The following is a 13,690-nucleotide window of genomic DNA, read 5'->3' as shown; positions in this document are numbered from 1 at the left end:
GTGCAAGGGCAAATGGAATCGAGTGCCACGCACCGATGCGCTGTCCATTGTTGGTGATCGGCTGGCAGACGAATGGGAGGTAACGCACGGAGGATAAGAATACGAGAGTGATGAGGGAAAAGGCATGCAGGTAACGTGGGAACGAGAAGACTTGCAGAAGATTGGGTCAACAAATGAACGAACGAACACACACAAACCAACAAACAACAAACAACAAACAAACAAACAAACAAACAAGACAACAAACACACACACACACACAAACACCAACACACAAACACACAAACACACACACACACACAAAAAAAAAACAAAAAAAAAAAACAAACAAACAAACAAACAAGCAAGCAAACAACACAGCATGCACGGCAGCGCACCTCGGCGTGTGCAGTGCGAGAACGCTGTCTGCCCTTGATGACCCGCCCGACCACGGTATTGCCGTGCGCGGAAGACTGAGCAGGTAGTCCTCAGACAGCCGCTCGCCGGCAAACGGGGCGTGCAGTGTGCCCGGGGGCGGCTCGTTGGCCGAGGCGTCCAACACCTGCAGCGTGTATGTGCACGTGTGTGGGTAGGGGTGTGATATATATGTGTGTGTGTGTGTGTGAGTACGTGTGTGTGTGTGTTCAGAACACATGTGCGTTCGTTCAGAATGCGTGCATGTGAGTGTGAGATGAGGCGTGTATGAAGCAAAGTAGCGCCATATGCGCGCATGCGCGTGGAACGAGTACGCACCAGCGAGCTGGAGGAGCGAGAGGAGTCATTGGGGTCTGAGACACAACAGCACCACAGATGGTGAGCCCATGAAGAATGAAACAACAACATGCAGGCGCCAACCGCAAAAACAAGTGCACGCACTTTATGTGCACACACGCACACACACACGCACACACACACACACACACACAAGCGCACGTCCTGCGCACCCGGATCGGATGGTGCTGGCGAGAGGGTGCGCGGAGCGCGACGGCGCGGTGTCGACGTCGCAATCGACTGTGAAGAGACAACAAAGGATCAAGCTGTGAATATGCTCGCAAATGCGCTTTGCGCTGTGTGTTGTGTGCGTGAATGTGCATGTGCATGGGGCCAGGTCGTTTAAGGATCATCAGCACGTGCTTGATCAATGGACTGCCAATGGGCTGCGAGCGACAAAGAGTGGTTGATGCACTGGTCTCGTCTTACCCTCGCTGGCGTCGCTGGATCCGGAAAGCGAGAAACAGCAGGCAAGAACCTTTGGGAAGGAGTGGAGGTGGTGGTTATGATGATGAGAACAAAACCACATATCAGGCGGCTTGAGCAACGACGCGACAGGAAACGCTGGCATGGACACACACACGCACACAGACACACACACACACACACGCACAGACACACACAGACAGACGCGCACACACACAAACACGCGGCGCTGATGCGAACTTTGGGTCGACATTGAGCTCCTTTAAGAGGAGATCGTCTGGGAGCACTTGCAGCACGTCCGTTCTTCGTCGCACACACGCGTCCAGCGACTGGACGAGAAGGAACCAAATGAGATGGTGTGGCGGTTGGGAGGAGCGAGACAAGTGAATGATTGACACACGCCCATGTGTGAAAACACAAGCAAGCATGATGTCATGTACGGTAATGACAGCACGCAAGCACATGTACGCGTGCACACACACACGCACACACACACGAAACAAACCAGACCTGTGTCGCTGCCTGGAGGAGTGGACGAAGAGTGTCATCAATGTGTTCTGCAAGGACGGGCTCGAGCACGACGTGGTAGACGCTCGCGTGTACGGGACTGCGCTGCAGGAAACCATACGCACAATGGTCGCACCTGAACCGCACGTGAAGGTGTGCATGAGCATGTGTGTGCGTGTGTGTGTGTGTGTGTGTTTGTGTGTGCACGAGTGTGAGTGCGTGTGTGAACAGCGGGATGACGATTGATGCAATATGGACGTGAACAACAGGACGCGAGGTGAGGGCTGCGGTCCCATGTGTGTGCGCACAGATGTGTTGCAACGCGTGAAAAACGTACTCGAAGCCCTTGAGTTGAGGATACACAATGAGAACTGTCTTCTCCAGATTGCGAAGCATGCCATGGAACTGACGAAAGCAAAACACAACCAAAGGTCGCGGACACGCAAGAATTGCGCACGTGAGGTGCATTGACTTCCATATGGAGCGATCAATATCGTCATGCATCGGAACAAAACGCCACACACACTCACTCACACATGCACACGCACGCACACACATGTTCCGCGCCTCCCCCCCCCCCCCCCCGACATACCTCCTCCACAGCGTGGGCGGCTGATCGCGAGCCGACAACCACGCCACCATAAGCGGAATGAAACGCGTCGGTCAAATCCTCCACCAGGCGTCCCCACGGGTGGGCGTGGTCATGAAGTTTTCGCCACAAGTAGGCCCTGCGCCAACCAATGGGTCATTGACACGTGTGTGTGTGTGTGTGTGTGTGTGTGTGTGTGTGTGTGTGTGTGTGTGTGTGTGTGTGTGTGTGTGTGTGCGAGTATGATGATTGTTGTAAAGCACGCAACATCTAGAAAGGGACATGAACTGCAATAAACATTGACAATCAAGACGTGGACGTGCGCGCACACACATACACACACGCACACATACACATACACACACATACACACTCGCACACACGCACGAGCGGACGTACGTCAGGTCGTGTAGATCGGATGGTGGGAGCTGTGGACGCGTTGGGCCGCCACCGCCGCTGTTGCATTGGAACGACGAGCGCCTGCTCTCTAATCGCCGCAGCTGAACACGCAAACGCGCAGTCCCACAACAGGTGTGAGGCAGACGCGAACACACGCACACGCACACAACAGACATGTACACACACAAAACAACCACGCACGCACGCACGCACACGCACAAACGACATCATCCGCCACAACGGTACAACACTCCCTCGTGCCCCCACCGACTCCTACTGCAAAACACAAGACGTACATCCCGAATGCATCGCTCAAAGAGAGGCCTCCACTTGTCCTGCGGTCTGACTTGCTCCCACGTGCGCAGCGCCGTCTCCGTGAGCGCGCCCGTGTTCGTCTGCAGCCGCGACTTCTTCCACAGCACACGCGAGCGGTGCTGGTGGACGTGTTGCGTCATGGCACGCACAAGTTCGTCGATGCCAGTCCTCCCTTTCGTCAGGGACGCTCTAGGTGCTGTACACGAGGGCGCGTGGTGCTGCTGCGATGGAGCGCTGGCGTGGACGACAGCTGATGATGCGGGAATACTGCTCGGCTCCCATGGGCCATTGAACACGCCCTCTGCCAACACCGCAGGTGAAACATGGCATTCACATGCACACGTGTGTGTGTTGGTCATGTGAGGAGAATGGGGGAGCTTGCAGGTGGCAGGTGGGCGCAACGCGATTCACAGTGGCGTTCATTTGTGCCGAGCGAACGTCAAATTACACATGCACGAGAAACGCGTGTTTTCATGCTTCAATACAAAGCAACAGCACTACACACACACACACACACACACACACACACACACACACACACATACACACACACACATACACACACATGCACGTGCAGCAGCATACAACGTACCAATGATGCAGTGTTGTGTGTGCAGAACGCCTTTTCCTTGCAAGAACCCTCGCTGCACAACACCGCCGACGAACCACACCTGTTGGAACGGGAGAGGCGCGACAACAGGTGTGAGCCCATGGCAGGCAGGTGAGGTGAGGCAGGTCACACAAGCAAACAAAACCCCCGAAGCAAACACAAAAAAGTGCAAGTAAACTTGCAAGCTCGCACGAAGAGGAAAGGCATGGCACCACTCACTCTCTTACACACACGTGTATACATGCACACACAAATCCCTCCCCCCCCCCCACAAACACACACACATGTACGTTATCACGTGCGGATGCGATGAGGGCCTGGCCAACGAGCTTGCCGGCTGCAAACTCGCCCTCGTGCAATGTGTCGTCCTCAATGAGGAGACCTGGCCCATGAAACGCATCGTCACGCCACATGCCGCAGTACACCAGCGACGCAGACACGAGCGTGCCATACCCAGACCGCAGCCCGTTGCGCCATTCGCCGCGGTACACGCTGCCGTTTGCGTACGTGCACACGCCGTAGCCGTGGTGGGCGTGCGCCTGCCACTCGCCAAGGTACTTGTCCTTGTTGTGGTACAGCACACACGCGTGGCCGTCCAGTGACCCACGGTGCCACATGCCGGACGCAACAGCCATGGAACCAACACCATACGGTGCCTCCATCGTGGCCATCCCCTCGCAAAAGCCGTCCACAAACATGCCGGAGTAGCGCGTGCGGTCGCTGCACGTCATGGTGCCCTCCCCCGACGGCTTTGCGTTGCGCCACTCGCCATCGTACACGGCGCCGCGGTAGTGCGGGTGGTTGCGGAAGTGGTAGCGGCAGATGCGGCGCACAAGGCGGTGGTGGTGGGCCAGCGACACGGCTTGACGTTCGTGCGCCACAACGGCTTTGAGGGCGTCGTGTCCCACGCGGTACATGCGCACACGCTTCGCCGTTTTGTTCTTCTTTGCTGTCTTCCCTTCCTGATGTGCGCGCACTGCAGCATCAGAGCTTCCAGATGACCGCTGCTGCTGCTGCTGCTGCTGCTGCTGCTGCTGATGTGTCTGCGGCTGTGCGAATGAGGCGCTGCTGCTGCTGAGACGCCGCGTTGGGTTGACGTGAACAACAACACCGCGATCACCACGCCTGTTGCCAACAACGTTCACGACGTCCGCATCTCTGCCATCGCCATTGGCGCTTGTTGCGGATGATGATGATGACGATGATGACGTGAGCGAGTGCCATGCATCATCTTCCTCATTGAAGCTCTCGCTGCTTTCTTCTTCCTTGTCCTCATCATCATCATCATCATCATCACCACCACCACCACCATCCACTTCACCGCGTGATCCACCGTTCACTGTGTCAGTGCTCTCACCACAACCAACACCGTCATCATCTTGATCATCATCATCATCGTCATCGTCATCGTCATCGACATCATCAACGCCCACAGCCCGCAGCACACGGTCGGCAGTCACTGTCTCTTCACCGGTGCTTCGTGTTCGCGTCCGTTGTCGCGTTCCTCCGCCATCACGCGCCCGCTGCAACTGGCGCAGCTGCTGTTGCGTTTGTAGCCGTGTTGGGCTGACGTGTTGAGGCGTGTTGAGGGTCTGGTGTCTGTGCGCGTGCGCGTGTGTTGTCGCTGCATCACTGTCGCTCAGCAGCTCCCTCACAATCTCCTCCTCCTCCTCCTCCTCCTTATCATCATCATCATCATCATCATCATCATCATCATCATCATTATCGCCACCATTACCACCGCCGTTGTCACGATGACTGCCACCACTGGCCATGTCAACCGACGATGCCGCCTTGCCAGAGTCAGCACGACGCTTCGCCCGGCCCTCACCAACGCGACTGCCTGCACTGCGCGCGCCGTGGGTTGTGCTCGTGCGTTTGCTCTTTGCCCGTGCTGCCTTGGACGTGGTGGTGGTGGTGGTGGAAGCGATGGTGGCAGTGCGAGCTGTCTCCTTGTGGTTGTTGTTGCGTGTCCCATTCGCACCCTTGTTGTTGCTGTTGTTGTTGTTGTTGTTGTTGTTGTTGTTCGTGCTGTTGCTCTTGCTGTTGCTGTTGCTTCTGCGGACGGGAACAAAGAGCTGGCACTGTGCAAGCTTGATTGCCTCAATCCAGAATGCGAGGTTGTTTCTGTTTGGCGCCGCCAAGACAAGCCGTTCTTCCGGACACACGAGCGTAAAAGCAAAGTCCTCCCTGTCCTTAGCGGTGTGCGGTGGCTCCTCCATCCAGATGGTTGCCAGGTCATACGTGCGGCTGCTGAACATGTACGCAACAAACAGCGTGTCGTTGAAGAGCACGACCATGTTGGAGTTGATGCTTGCACGCACGTGGATGGGCACCTTGGCGCTGTGTGCCACCACGCGCCGTCCTGGCTTGCACAGCGACCGGCGCAGCCTGTTTGTATGTGTTTGTGTGTGTGTGTGTGTGGGGGGGGGGAGTAATGTGAGTGAGTGAGTGAGTGAGTGAGTGAGTGTGTGTGTGTGTGTGTGTGTGTGTGTGTGAGCGCTCGTGAGTGAGTGTGCGTATGCGAAACGTGTGCACATGTGGTTGTTGCGGTTGACAACAACACTGGCAGCGCGATGGCATTAGCAGCACTTACGCTGGATTGATTTTCCAGAACCGGGATGTGTCTGTTGCTTCATCAAACGCAACGCGCGTGTGCTGGAGACGATTGCACATCACCAACGCACAGCCCAAATTCAAATTGGGGTGTTGTGTTATCGAAGCGTTGAGAATCAAATATCAGATCCAACGCATTCTCAGGAAAACGAACACGCACACGCACACCCCCCCCCACACACACACACGCACACACACACACACACACACACACACACACACACATCCACACACTTTAACAACAGGACATTGTGTGCAGTTGGCACCTTGGCGAGCGACTCCCAGGCGAGCGAGGCCTCGTGCATCGTCCGCCGCTGTTCGGCCGTGGGCGTGAGAGAGCAGCGGGCAAGGAGACGAAACATGGCGCTGTAGTCATTGAGACGCTTGAACGGCTGCAGTGAAGGCAGATGGTGTTGTTTGGAGGCAAGGATGGTGGAAGGAGCATGGACAGGGGATGGGGTGAACGAAGAGACAAGGGCAACGTGCAATGGCGTGGGAAGAGTGATGTAATGCAGGAAGACAGGCGACATGTGTCATCTTGAGAAGAGGCAGTTCATCCACACGCAGCGGCAAGTCTCATACACAACAGCAATGCTAGCATCGCAATGCATCATCATCATCACCATCACCACCACCACCATCACGTAAGCCATCACCACGTAAGCCATCACACCTGCATGAGAGCCCACTGGAGCAGGTTGTCTGCACTGACGGGGACGCCCGTCGTGGCCTCGATGCCTTGCGCGAGTGCGGACTGCACCTCTGTATCCATCGCCAGTCCCATTGCCGCTGCATCTGCTGCTGCGCTCCCGTACGCCGCATACGCAGTCGTCAGGCCAAGCGACTCAAACAGTTGCTGCAGCAGGCGACAAAGCGCATGTTGCGGTGTAGCAGCAGGGGGGTGTGAGACTACGGCGGCGAGATGGTGGAGAATGAACGTATGGCTTGTGATGTTGCGAACACATACCCACATGGAAAGTGGAACATGCACACCGCGCAGCAACGGCAAGCAAGAAGGGAAAACAGAACCGGCGGACACAGCCACACAAGACACGAAAAGCATAACCTACGCAACAAACACCATCCCAATTCGCACAATCGTGTCATCACGCAGCAGAGCATCTTGCACGCACTGGGATGAGGGCGGCGCCCTTGCGATGGTGGATGAGGATGAGCAGGCGGTCCACAAGCGCACACGTTGTCTGCCACAGTGCACTGTACGCATCCACGGCAGCTGCGAGGATGCGGTAGGACGACGGCGACAGCAGCGCCTTAACTTTCTTGCTCTTCTTCAAGGGCAGGAAGCCCCCGCGCAGCAAGGTTCGTGAGTGGTTCACAGCATCCATTTCGCGTGCCGTGAGCGCCTGCACAATAGCGATTTCATCGCAGGGGCGACACGTGGAAGTGCACACGACAGCACACGTCTCGTGCACACCGCTCAGCTCACGCACGCACGCGCCATCCACGTGTTTGTGTACGGCGCCGCGCGGTTTGGGCAGCGGTTTGGCCAGGATTGCGTCAAGGCGCTGGCCGTGGGGATGATTGACGTATGAGCGGTAGTGCGCAAAGCGGCGTTTCATTTTGGCCATGTGCTCCTCGTGTTCCGGGGCAACAAGATGCACAACCGCTGTGCACGACGACGACGACGATGATGACGGGTGTGATGTTGAGGACATGGACGAGGATTGCACTGATGACGATGATGATGGTGTGGATGCTGTGTGTGCCACTGAGAGTCCAGATCTCCCACCAACACCACGCGCGCGCACAGCACTGGGCGTGGTGTCGAGTGCTTGCGGGCGTACACATGTACAGAGCGACGCGGCCGCGCTGAAGTGGTCACCGGCAGCAAGAGAGCACGCGCGCACGCACGAGAGCGCAGGCACGAGCGTGAACAGCAGCCGGTCAAACGGTACGCGGGAGGATAGCGCTGTATGTTTGGGTGTACGTGTGTGTGTGTGTGCGTACGTGTGTGTACGTGTTTCGGGGGTGTGTGATTGTGAGTATGTGTGAGTACATGTGTGTGATTGTGGTTGACGGCGGGAACATCGGCTGTGAGTGTTGATATTGTAGGTGGGTCAAACCAATGAGCATGTCCAATCTCCTCCGTAACCAATCACGACCAAACGCCATCACGACCACCGAACCGCTGCTTTCAGGTGCCCCGACAACTCACATGCTGTTGCGTGCCAAGAAGTACCAGCGAGGTACACGTGTCCGAGACTCGTTGCAGCCAGCGTGTGTGAATTGCCCGCAGCAACGCTGTCGTTGTCAGCAGCGCACATGTGTGTGCATGTGTGCATGTGTGCATGAACCACGTTGAAATTGATGAGCAACAATTGGCTTCCACGACAAACCGTGCGTGCGTGTACACCAAGGCATGCATACTTTCCCTGCACCCCAAGCACCAAGCGTGTTTGCCTGCAGGCAATCCCATTGTCGCACGTACAGGACGGGTCTGCGTCCGACGAGCGATTGTACAGCCGTGGGGGCGCGGCGAACAGCGCGATCACCATGACCAAGCTGCCCGCTCTCGTTCTGGTGTGGCAAACGAGCATCGTGAGGTGGTGGTGGTGATGGTGGTGGTGGTGGTGGGAAGGTGTGAGTGCAAACGTGTACAATTTATACGTGAGTAGAACGTGTGCGTGTGCGTTTTGGTACATGTGCGAAAGAAGCTGAAAAACACAACATCGCCCACTAGGATGCACGCACCTTTCCCCACGTGAACATGATTCGGCCACGGGATGGTCCACCCCGCGGTTTCGCTGATGGAAGGACACACACACACACACACACACACACACACACACACACACACACACACACACACACACACACACACACACACACACACGCAAAATCAAATTATGTTAGCGTCTGAGTCAGCAGCGAGGGAGCCAAGCGCTGGAAACTAAAATGGTTGCCTATCTTCATGGGTGAATTGTGATGACACGGCCCACCCCCTCTTCCTTATCTCTTGTTTAACACACACACATACATACACAGACGCACGCACGCACACACAAGCAGCGGCAAAGGTAGGACGCACCAAGGACAGCAACGTGCTCCTGTCCGGAGGAAATGCCCTCCACACAATATGCGGACAGTGCATCCACGCTGTGCACACGCCATGAACACAGCAGCGTCGGGTGAGCGTACAGATCAGGTCATCACCCGAGCACGTACACACTCACACACACACACACACAAATGTTCAAGCGCGGGCAAGTGTAAGCGCACTGAGCATGGTTATGTGAGAGAGACAGCAGTGTGTGGGCGCGCACCGTGTTGGGATGTGTCCCTCGTCAGCAGCGAACATGGGGCCAGTTCCCCACAGGATCACGTGTCCGTCGCGCGTCAATGCCATGCCATGACGCAACCTAACGCAAAACAGGCGCCGTTGCATTGGATGTTTTTGTGCGTATGTGTGTGTGTTTGAATCGCGTCAGTGCGGTGTGCAAAGTGTGATAACCGCAATCAATCAAAATCAGCAAATTCGTGTGTGCACGTGTGATGTTGGACTCAGGCATCGTACCCGCATTCGACGCGCGTGCATGTGTTCTGCACATTTGGCAGCGGCTCCGGTAACGCAATCATGGGGAGCACTGCTGCCGGTAGTGGTGGTGGTGGTGGTGGTGGTGGTTGAGTGAGTGGGTAGGCGTGCATGGCGCACAGGGGTGTGGGAAGGGCTGAGGACAAGTGACAGGTGAAAGTACGTGAATGAGGTATAAATGAACAGCGAACGTTGCGTGCACGCGGCATTCCTGATTCGCTCATGACGAAGATAAGCACTTGCAATTGGGACACACAATGATCTGAAGACGACGACGACGACGACAGTGATGGTGTGGTGTCGGCAGGACCGTGGCCACACTGCGCGTGATCGTGATGACGTGGTCATGGTGGTTGTGATGATGATGGTGATGGTCGTGGTGAGGATGGTCGTGGTGATGATGGGACTAGATCAAGGCGGTGAAAATAGCTCAGGGTGACATCAGTCGGACGAATGGAGAAAGAGCGAGAGAAAACCGCGAACACCGCCAACATGTGGTCGCATGAATGCATCGTGTTCGGGCAGGCAGGGCTGACAGGCGCATCATAGGACGACAATCAAAATTGCCACCTGAAGCTGATCGTTGCGTCCCCACGTGTAGATGCTTCCGTCTGCGGCCACAGCCTGTGCAGGCAGCAGTGGAGTACGCGCGCGCGCGCGTGTGTGTGTGTTGGTGTTATTGTTGGTGGTGGTGTTGTTGGTGTTGTTGGTGTTGTTGATGTTGAGGAGCAGGTGGGACTTCCTTCTGCAGCACACCTCACAAGGCCATGAAACAAACCATTGCATTGACACACACACACACACACACACACACACACACACACAGGGCGCACGGATCCAACCACGAACAAAATCTCCATCGCGTGTGACCGTGAGCAACAGCATGGCCACATCCGCTTACGCACCGCGCTGAACTCGGTGCCACAGGCAATGTGCTGCACTGCCACATGTGCGAGCGCAGCAACAAAGTGCGGCGTGGCGATGGATGACTCATCACGTCCCAGCCCAAGCTGTCCGTGACTGTTGAGGCCTGAGGAGGTGTGCGTGTGCGTTGGGGGTTGGGGGTGTTGGGGGAGGGGGTTAAACCATGCAATGCCAGAGATAAGACACGATGCAAGAGTAAGGCATTGCCCATGCACACACACACACACACACACACACACACACACACACACACGCACAACACGCGCGCGCACACGTACACACGCACACACACACACACACACACACACACACGACGCGCGCGCACACACACATAACACGTACACACACATAACACGCATGCGCCCACCCTTTGCAGCAACACGGCCATCTGCTGTGAGGACGAGCATGTGGTTGCGCCCACACGCGACCTGGCGCACCGGCACACCGAGCGGCAGCGGGGACCTGCAGTGGTGGTGAGGGGATGGTTGTGATGAGTAGAGAGGAGGGGTGGCAGTGGCTTGTGCACATAGGTGCTGGGTGTGTGTCAGGCAGCTCCACTTGAGATGGGAGTTAACACACAAACACACACGCACACACGCATATACACACACGCACACACGCATATACACACACGCACACACACACTCTCTCTCTCACAGGCGCACACACGCGCGCGCACGTGCAGACAGAGAACATCCAATCATACACAAGCCACCGCACCCCAACCCGCACCCACTGGTCTCCACATCTTCGTACGGGGGTTGTGCGTCTGCAAAGGGGTTCTTCCAATATGAGGCCGTCATCACAGTGCCGTCACTGCTGCTGCTGCTGTGGTTGTTGCTGTTGTCCTGCCCGTACACCAACCCACCACCGCTGCCACTATCACCACCACGACAATCATCGGGGCTGCCGGTGTTCTCGCGTGCGCGTGTGCGCGTGTGTTTGCGAGCGAGGGCGGGAACGACTTGATGCGAATCGTCAAACAAATCCCCGTGCGCCCCGGCAGTATCTGACACCAGAAGCGTGTGCATGTGGGTATGTGTGAGGGGGATTGCAACCGGAACAGGTCGCAGCAAGAGCAGCAGCAAGTACAGCAATGGCAGCAGTGTGATGACATGGCAAATCACAAACCAGGCAGCTGCTGCACTTCGATGGTCAGATACTGATCTTGTGACCTGAACACATGCATGCGCGTGGAATGAAGCGTGATGAAAACGTGGACATGAGTTGAGGGAACAAAGTAGCATCCACACCAACACACAGTACATACAGGGAACTCACAGTGCGTGCGTGCATAAAAAACATGCAAATTGCCTGCAAGCACACGTACGCTGCGTGTGCTCTGAACGTGTCGTAAATGAGTTTGGTGACGGTGGCCGGATCTCTTCCGTCCGGCAGGAGAGCAATCGGCGCTGCAGGAGGCAGATCGTGTGTGTGTGTGTGTGTGTGTGTGTGTGTGTGTGTGTGTGTGTGTGTGTGTGTGTGTGTGTGTGTGTGTTGTGTGTGTGTGTGTGTGTGTGTGTGTGTGTGTGTGAAGGAAGGGAAGGGGCGCAACAGACAATGAGAGCGACAGCCTGGTGTGGGGCGAAGACGATGTCAACAAGACGCGCGCGCCCTACTTCCAACAACCATCCAAATTCCCCCCCCCACACACACACACGCAGCCGTTTCAGGCTGAGCGTACAGTAGATGTCCAATAAACGGTCGACGTTCTCGTGGATGGCGACACATGTGACCATGCGCGTGTTCCTGGAGGATGACTTGCCGGGCGCGCGGGATTTGCTACCTGTTACATGACATCAAAAACACAGACAATGGAATATGGTGAGCAGCCCGTGCTCTTGCGTGCATGTGCAGCTGAAATTGTGCAGGTGCGTGTAGAGGCGGATGCGAGTCGGTTCAGTTACAGCTGAAGTTACAGCTGCAGTAACGGCTACATGTGAGCAGCTGGCTGCGTGTGAGAGCGTAGTGTTGTGTCTCCTGTGCGCACACACCAAATGGGTAGAGGACGACGAGGTCACCCGCGTTGATGCCTTGGAAGGAAGGCAGATTCGGCAGAACAATCACGCTCGTGCGGCCTTCCAGCACGCCTTTGTACCATGGGTCCTTGAGCGCGATCTGTGTTGGCAACGCACTCAACCCAAGTGCAGGGCGTGTGCACATCAAATAAGAAACGCACGAGAGTGTACATGCACCACGCTCACAAGCACGGAGCACACAGAACAGCACATGTACAGAGAACAAAACAGAAAAAACACCCACCCACACACACACACACACACACGCGCGCGCGCGCACACGCACACAGCAGCGGAAGCATGTGCAGCTGTCACCACACGTTGTGCACGATTGCCTTTGGGTGCTTGCGCTGCTCCAACAGGATGGACCAGTCCCAGCCATTGGAGGGCGCCGCCAACATTTTCATGGCGCTATAGCTCCTGCACAATGTTCAAGCAACGCAGTTGGCGCACAGGTTGGAACACAACAGGTATTTGCCACCCCGCACACACACATTTGTGCACAGAGACGCATGCACGTATTCGTGCACAGAGACGCATGTATATATTCGTGCATAGACACACACACACACACATTTGTGCACAGAGACACATGCACTCCTTGCCCTCCCCTTCCCTGAACCCGATTCCTCTTCACAGACTGGAGCGGCACCGAGCACAAGGTCCAGCACACACACACACACACACACATACACACACAAACACATTCACACACACACATACACACACAAACACGCACCTCGCCCGTGATTCCAGAGCGCGCGGCCCGCGCTCCGTCTGGCTTCGAGCGCGCGACATGGTGGCCGTTCGGGCCCGCTGCGATGCCTGCGCGTCGTTGCTGCGAGACAGTTGCGAAGTGGGAAACCAGGGAGAGGGCGAGGCTTCAACACTGCTGGGCTCTCACACGAATGAAGGGTGTGATGTGATCGAGAGAGAGCCAAAGTAACAGCCAGCCAACGCGAGCGAGCGAGAGTGGCGGTGCG

At 56.2% G+C, this 13,690-nt stretch overlaps 1 protein-coding gene across 1 annotated transcript in view; it reads right to left on the bottom strand.

The window, feature by feature from the left end:
- PTSG_07928 (uncharacterized protein) overlaps window positions 1-13,686 on the bottom strand; it is a 15,216-nt gene extending 1,530 nt beyond the window's left edge. Inside the window, exons 1-34 of the mRNA XM_004991674.1 lie at window positions 13,447-13,686; window positions 13,028-13,127; window positions 12,684-12,807; window positions 12,374-12,475; window positions 12,020-12,101; window positions 11,821-11,864; window positions 11,446-11,698; window positions 11,057-11,151; window positions 10,671-10,795; window positions 10,336-10,389; window positions 10,022-10,085; window positions 9,748-9,820; window positions 9,497-9,592; window positions 9,262-9,329; window positions 8,925-8,977; window positions 8,662-8,750; window positions 8,389-8,474; window positions 7,346-8,142; window positions 6,886-7,068; window positions 6,479-6,604; window positions 6,193-6,254; window positions 3,887-5,987; window positions 3,579-3,657; window positions 2,968-3,287; window positions 2,672-2,772; window positions 2,276-2,411; window positions 2,021-2,088; window positions 1,687-1,819; window positions 1,417-1,505; window positions 1,180-1,228; window positions 924-990; window positions 733-767; window positions 378-541; window positions 34-61 (exon numbers count right to left, since the gene is read on the bottom strand). Of these exons, the coding sequence (XP_004991731.1) occupies window positions 34-61; window positions 378-541; window positions 733-767; window positions 924-990; window positions 1,180-1,228; window positions 1,417-1,505; window positions 1,687-1,819; window positions 2,021-2,088; window positions 2,276-2,411; window positions 2,672-2,772; window positions 2,968-3,287; window positions 3,579-3,657; window positions 3,887-5,987; window positions 6,193-6,254; window positions 6,479-6,604; window positions 6,886-7,068; window positions 7,346-8,142; window positions 8,389-8,474; window positions 8,662-8,750; window positions 8,925-8,977; window positions 9,262-9,329; window positions 9,497-9,592; window positions 9,748-9,820; window positions 10,022-10,085; window positions 10,336-10,389; window positions 10,671-10,795; window positions 11,057-11,151; window positions 11,446-11,698; window positions 11,821-11,864; window positions 12,020-12,101; window positions 12,374-12,475; window positions 12,684-12,807; window positions 13,028-13,127; window positions 13,447-13,505 (6,105 nt within the window). The 5' untranslated portion in view covers window positions 13,506-13,686. The remainder of the gene's footprint in view (window positions 1-33; window positions 62-377; window positions 542-732; window positions 768-923; window positions 991-1,179; window positions 1,229-1,416; window positions 1,506-1,686; window positions 1,820-2,020; window positions 2,089-2,275; window positions 2,412-2,671; window positions 2,773-2,967; window positions 3,288-3,578; window positions 3,658-3,886; window positions 5,988-6,192; window positions 6,255-6,478; window positions 6,605-6,885; window positions 7,069-7,345; window positions 8,143-8,388; window positions 8,475-8,661; window positions 8,751-8,924; window positions 8,978-9,261; window positions 9,330-9,496; window positions 9,593-9,747; window positions 9,821-10,021; window positions 10,086-10,335; window positions 10,390-10,670; window positions 10,796-11,056; window positions 11,152-11,445; window positions 11,699-11,820; window positions 11,865-12,019; window positions 12,102-12,373; window positions 12,476-12,683; window positions 12,808-13,027; window positions 13,128-13,446) is intronic.
- Window positions 13,687-13,690: the final 4 nt, after the last annotated feature.

This window comes from Salpingoeca rosetta (assembly GCF_000188695.1).
Source record: "Salpingoeca rosetta unplaced genomic scaffold supercont1.19, whole genome shotgun sequence".
NCBI classification, from domain to species: Eukaryota; class Choanoflagellata; order Craspedida; family Salpingoecidae; genus Salpingoeca; species Salpingoeca rosetta.
This window is presented reverse-complemented; position numbering and strand designations above follow the sequence as displayed.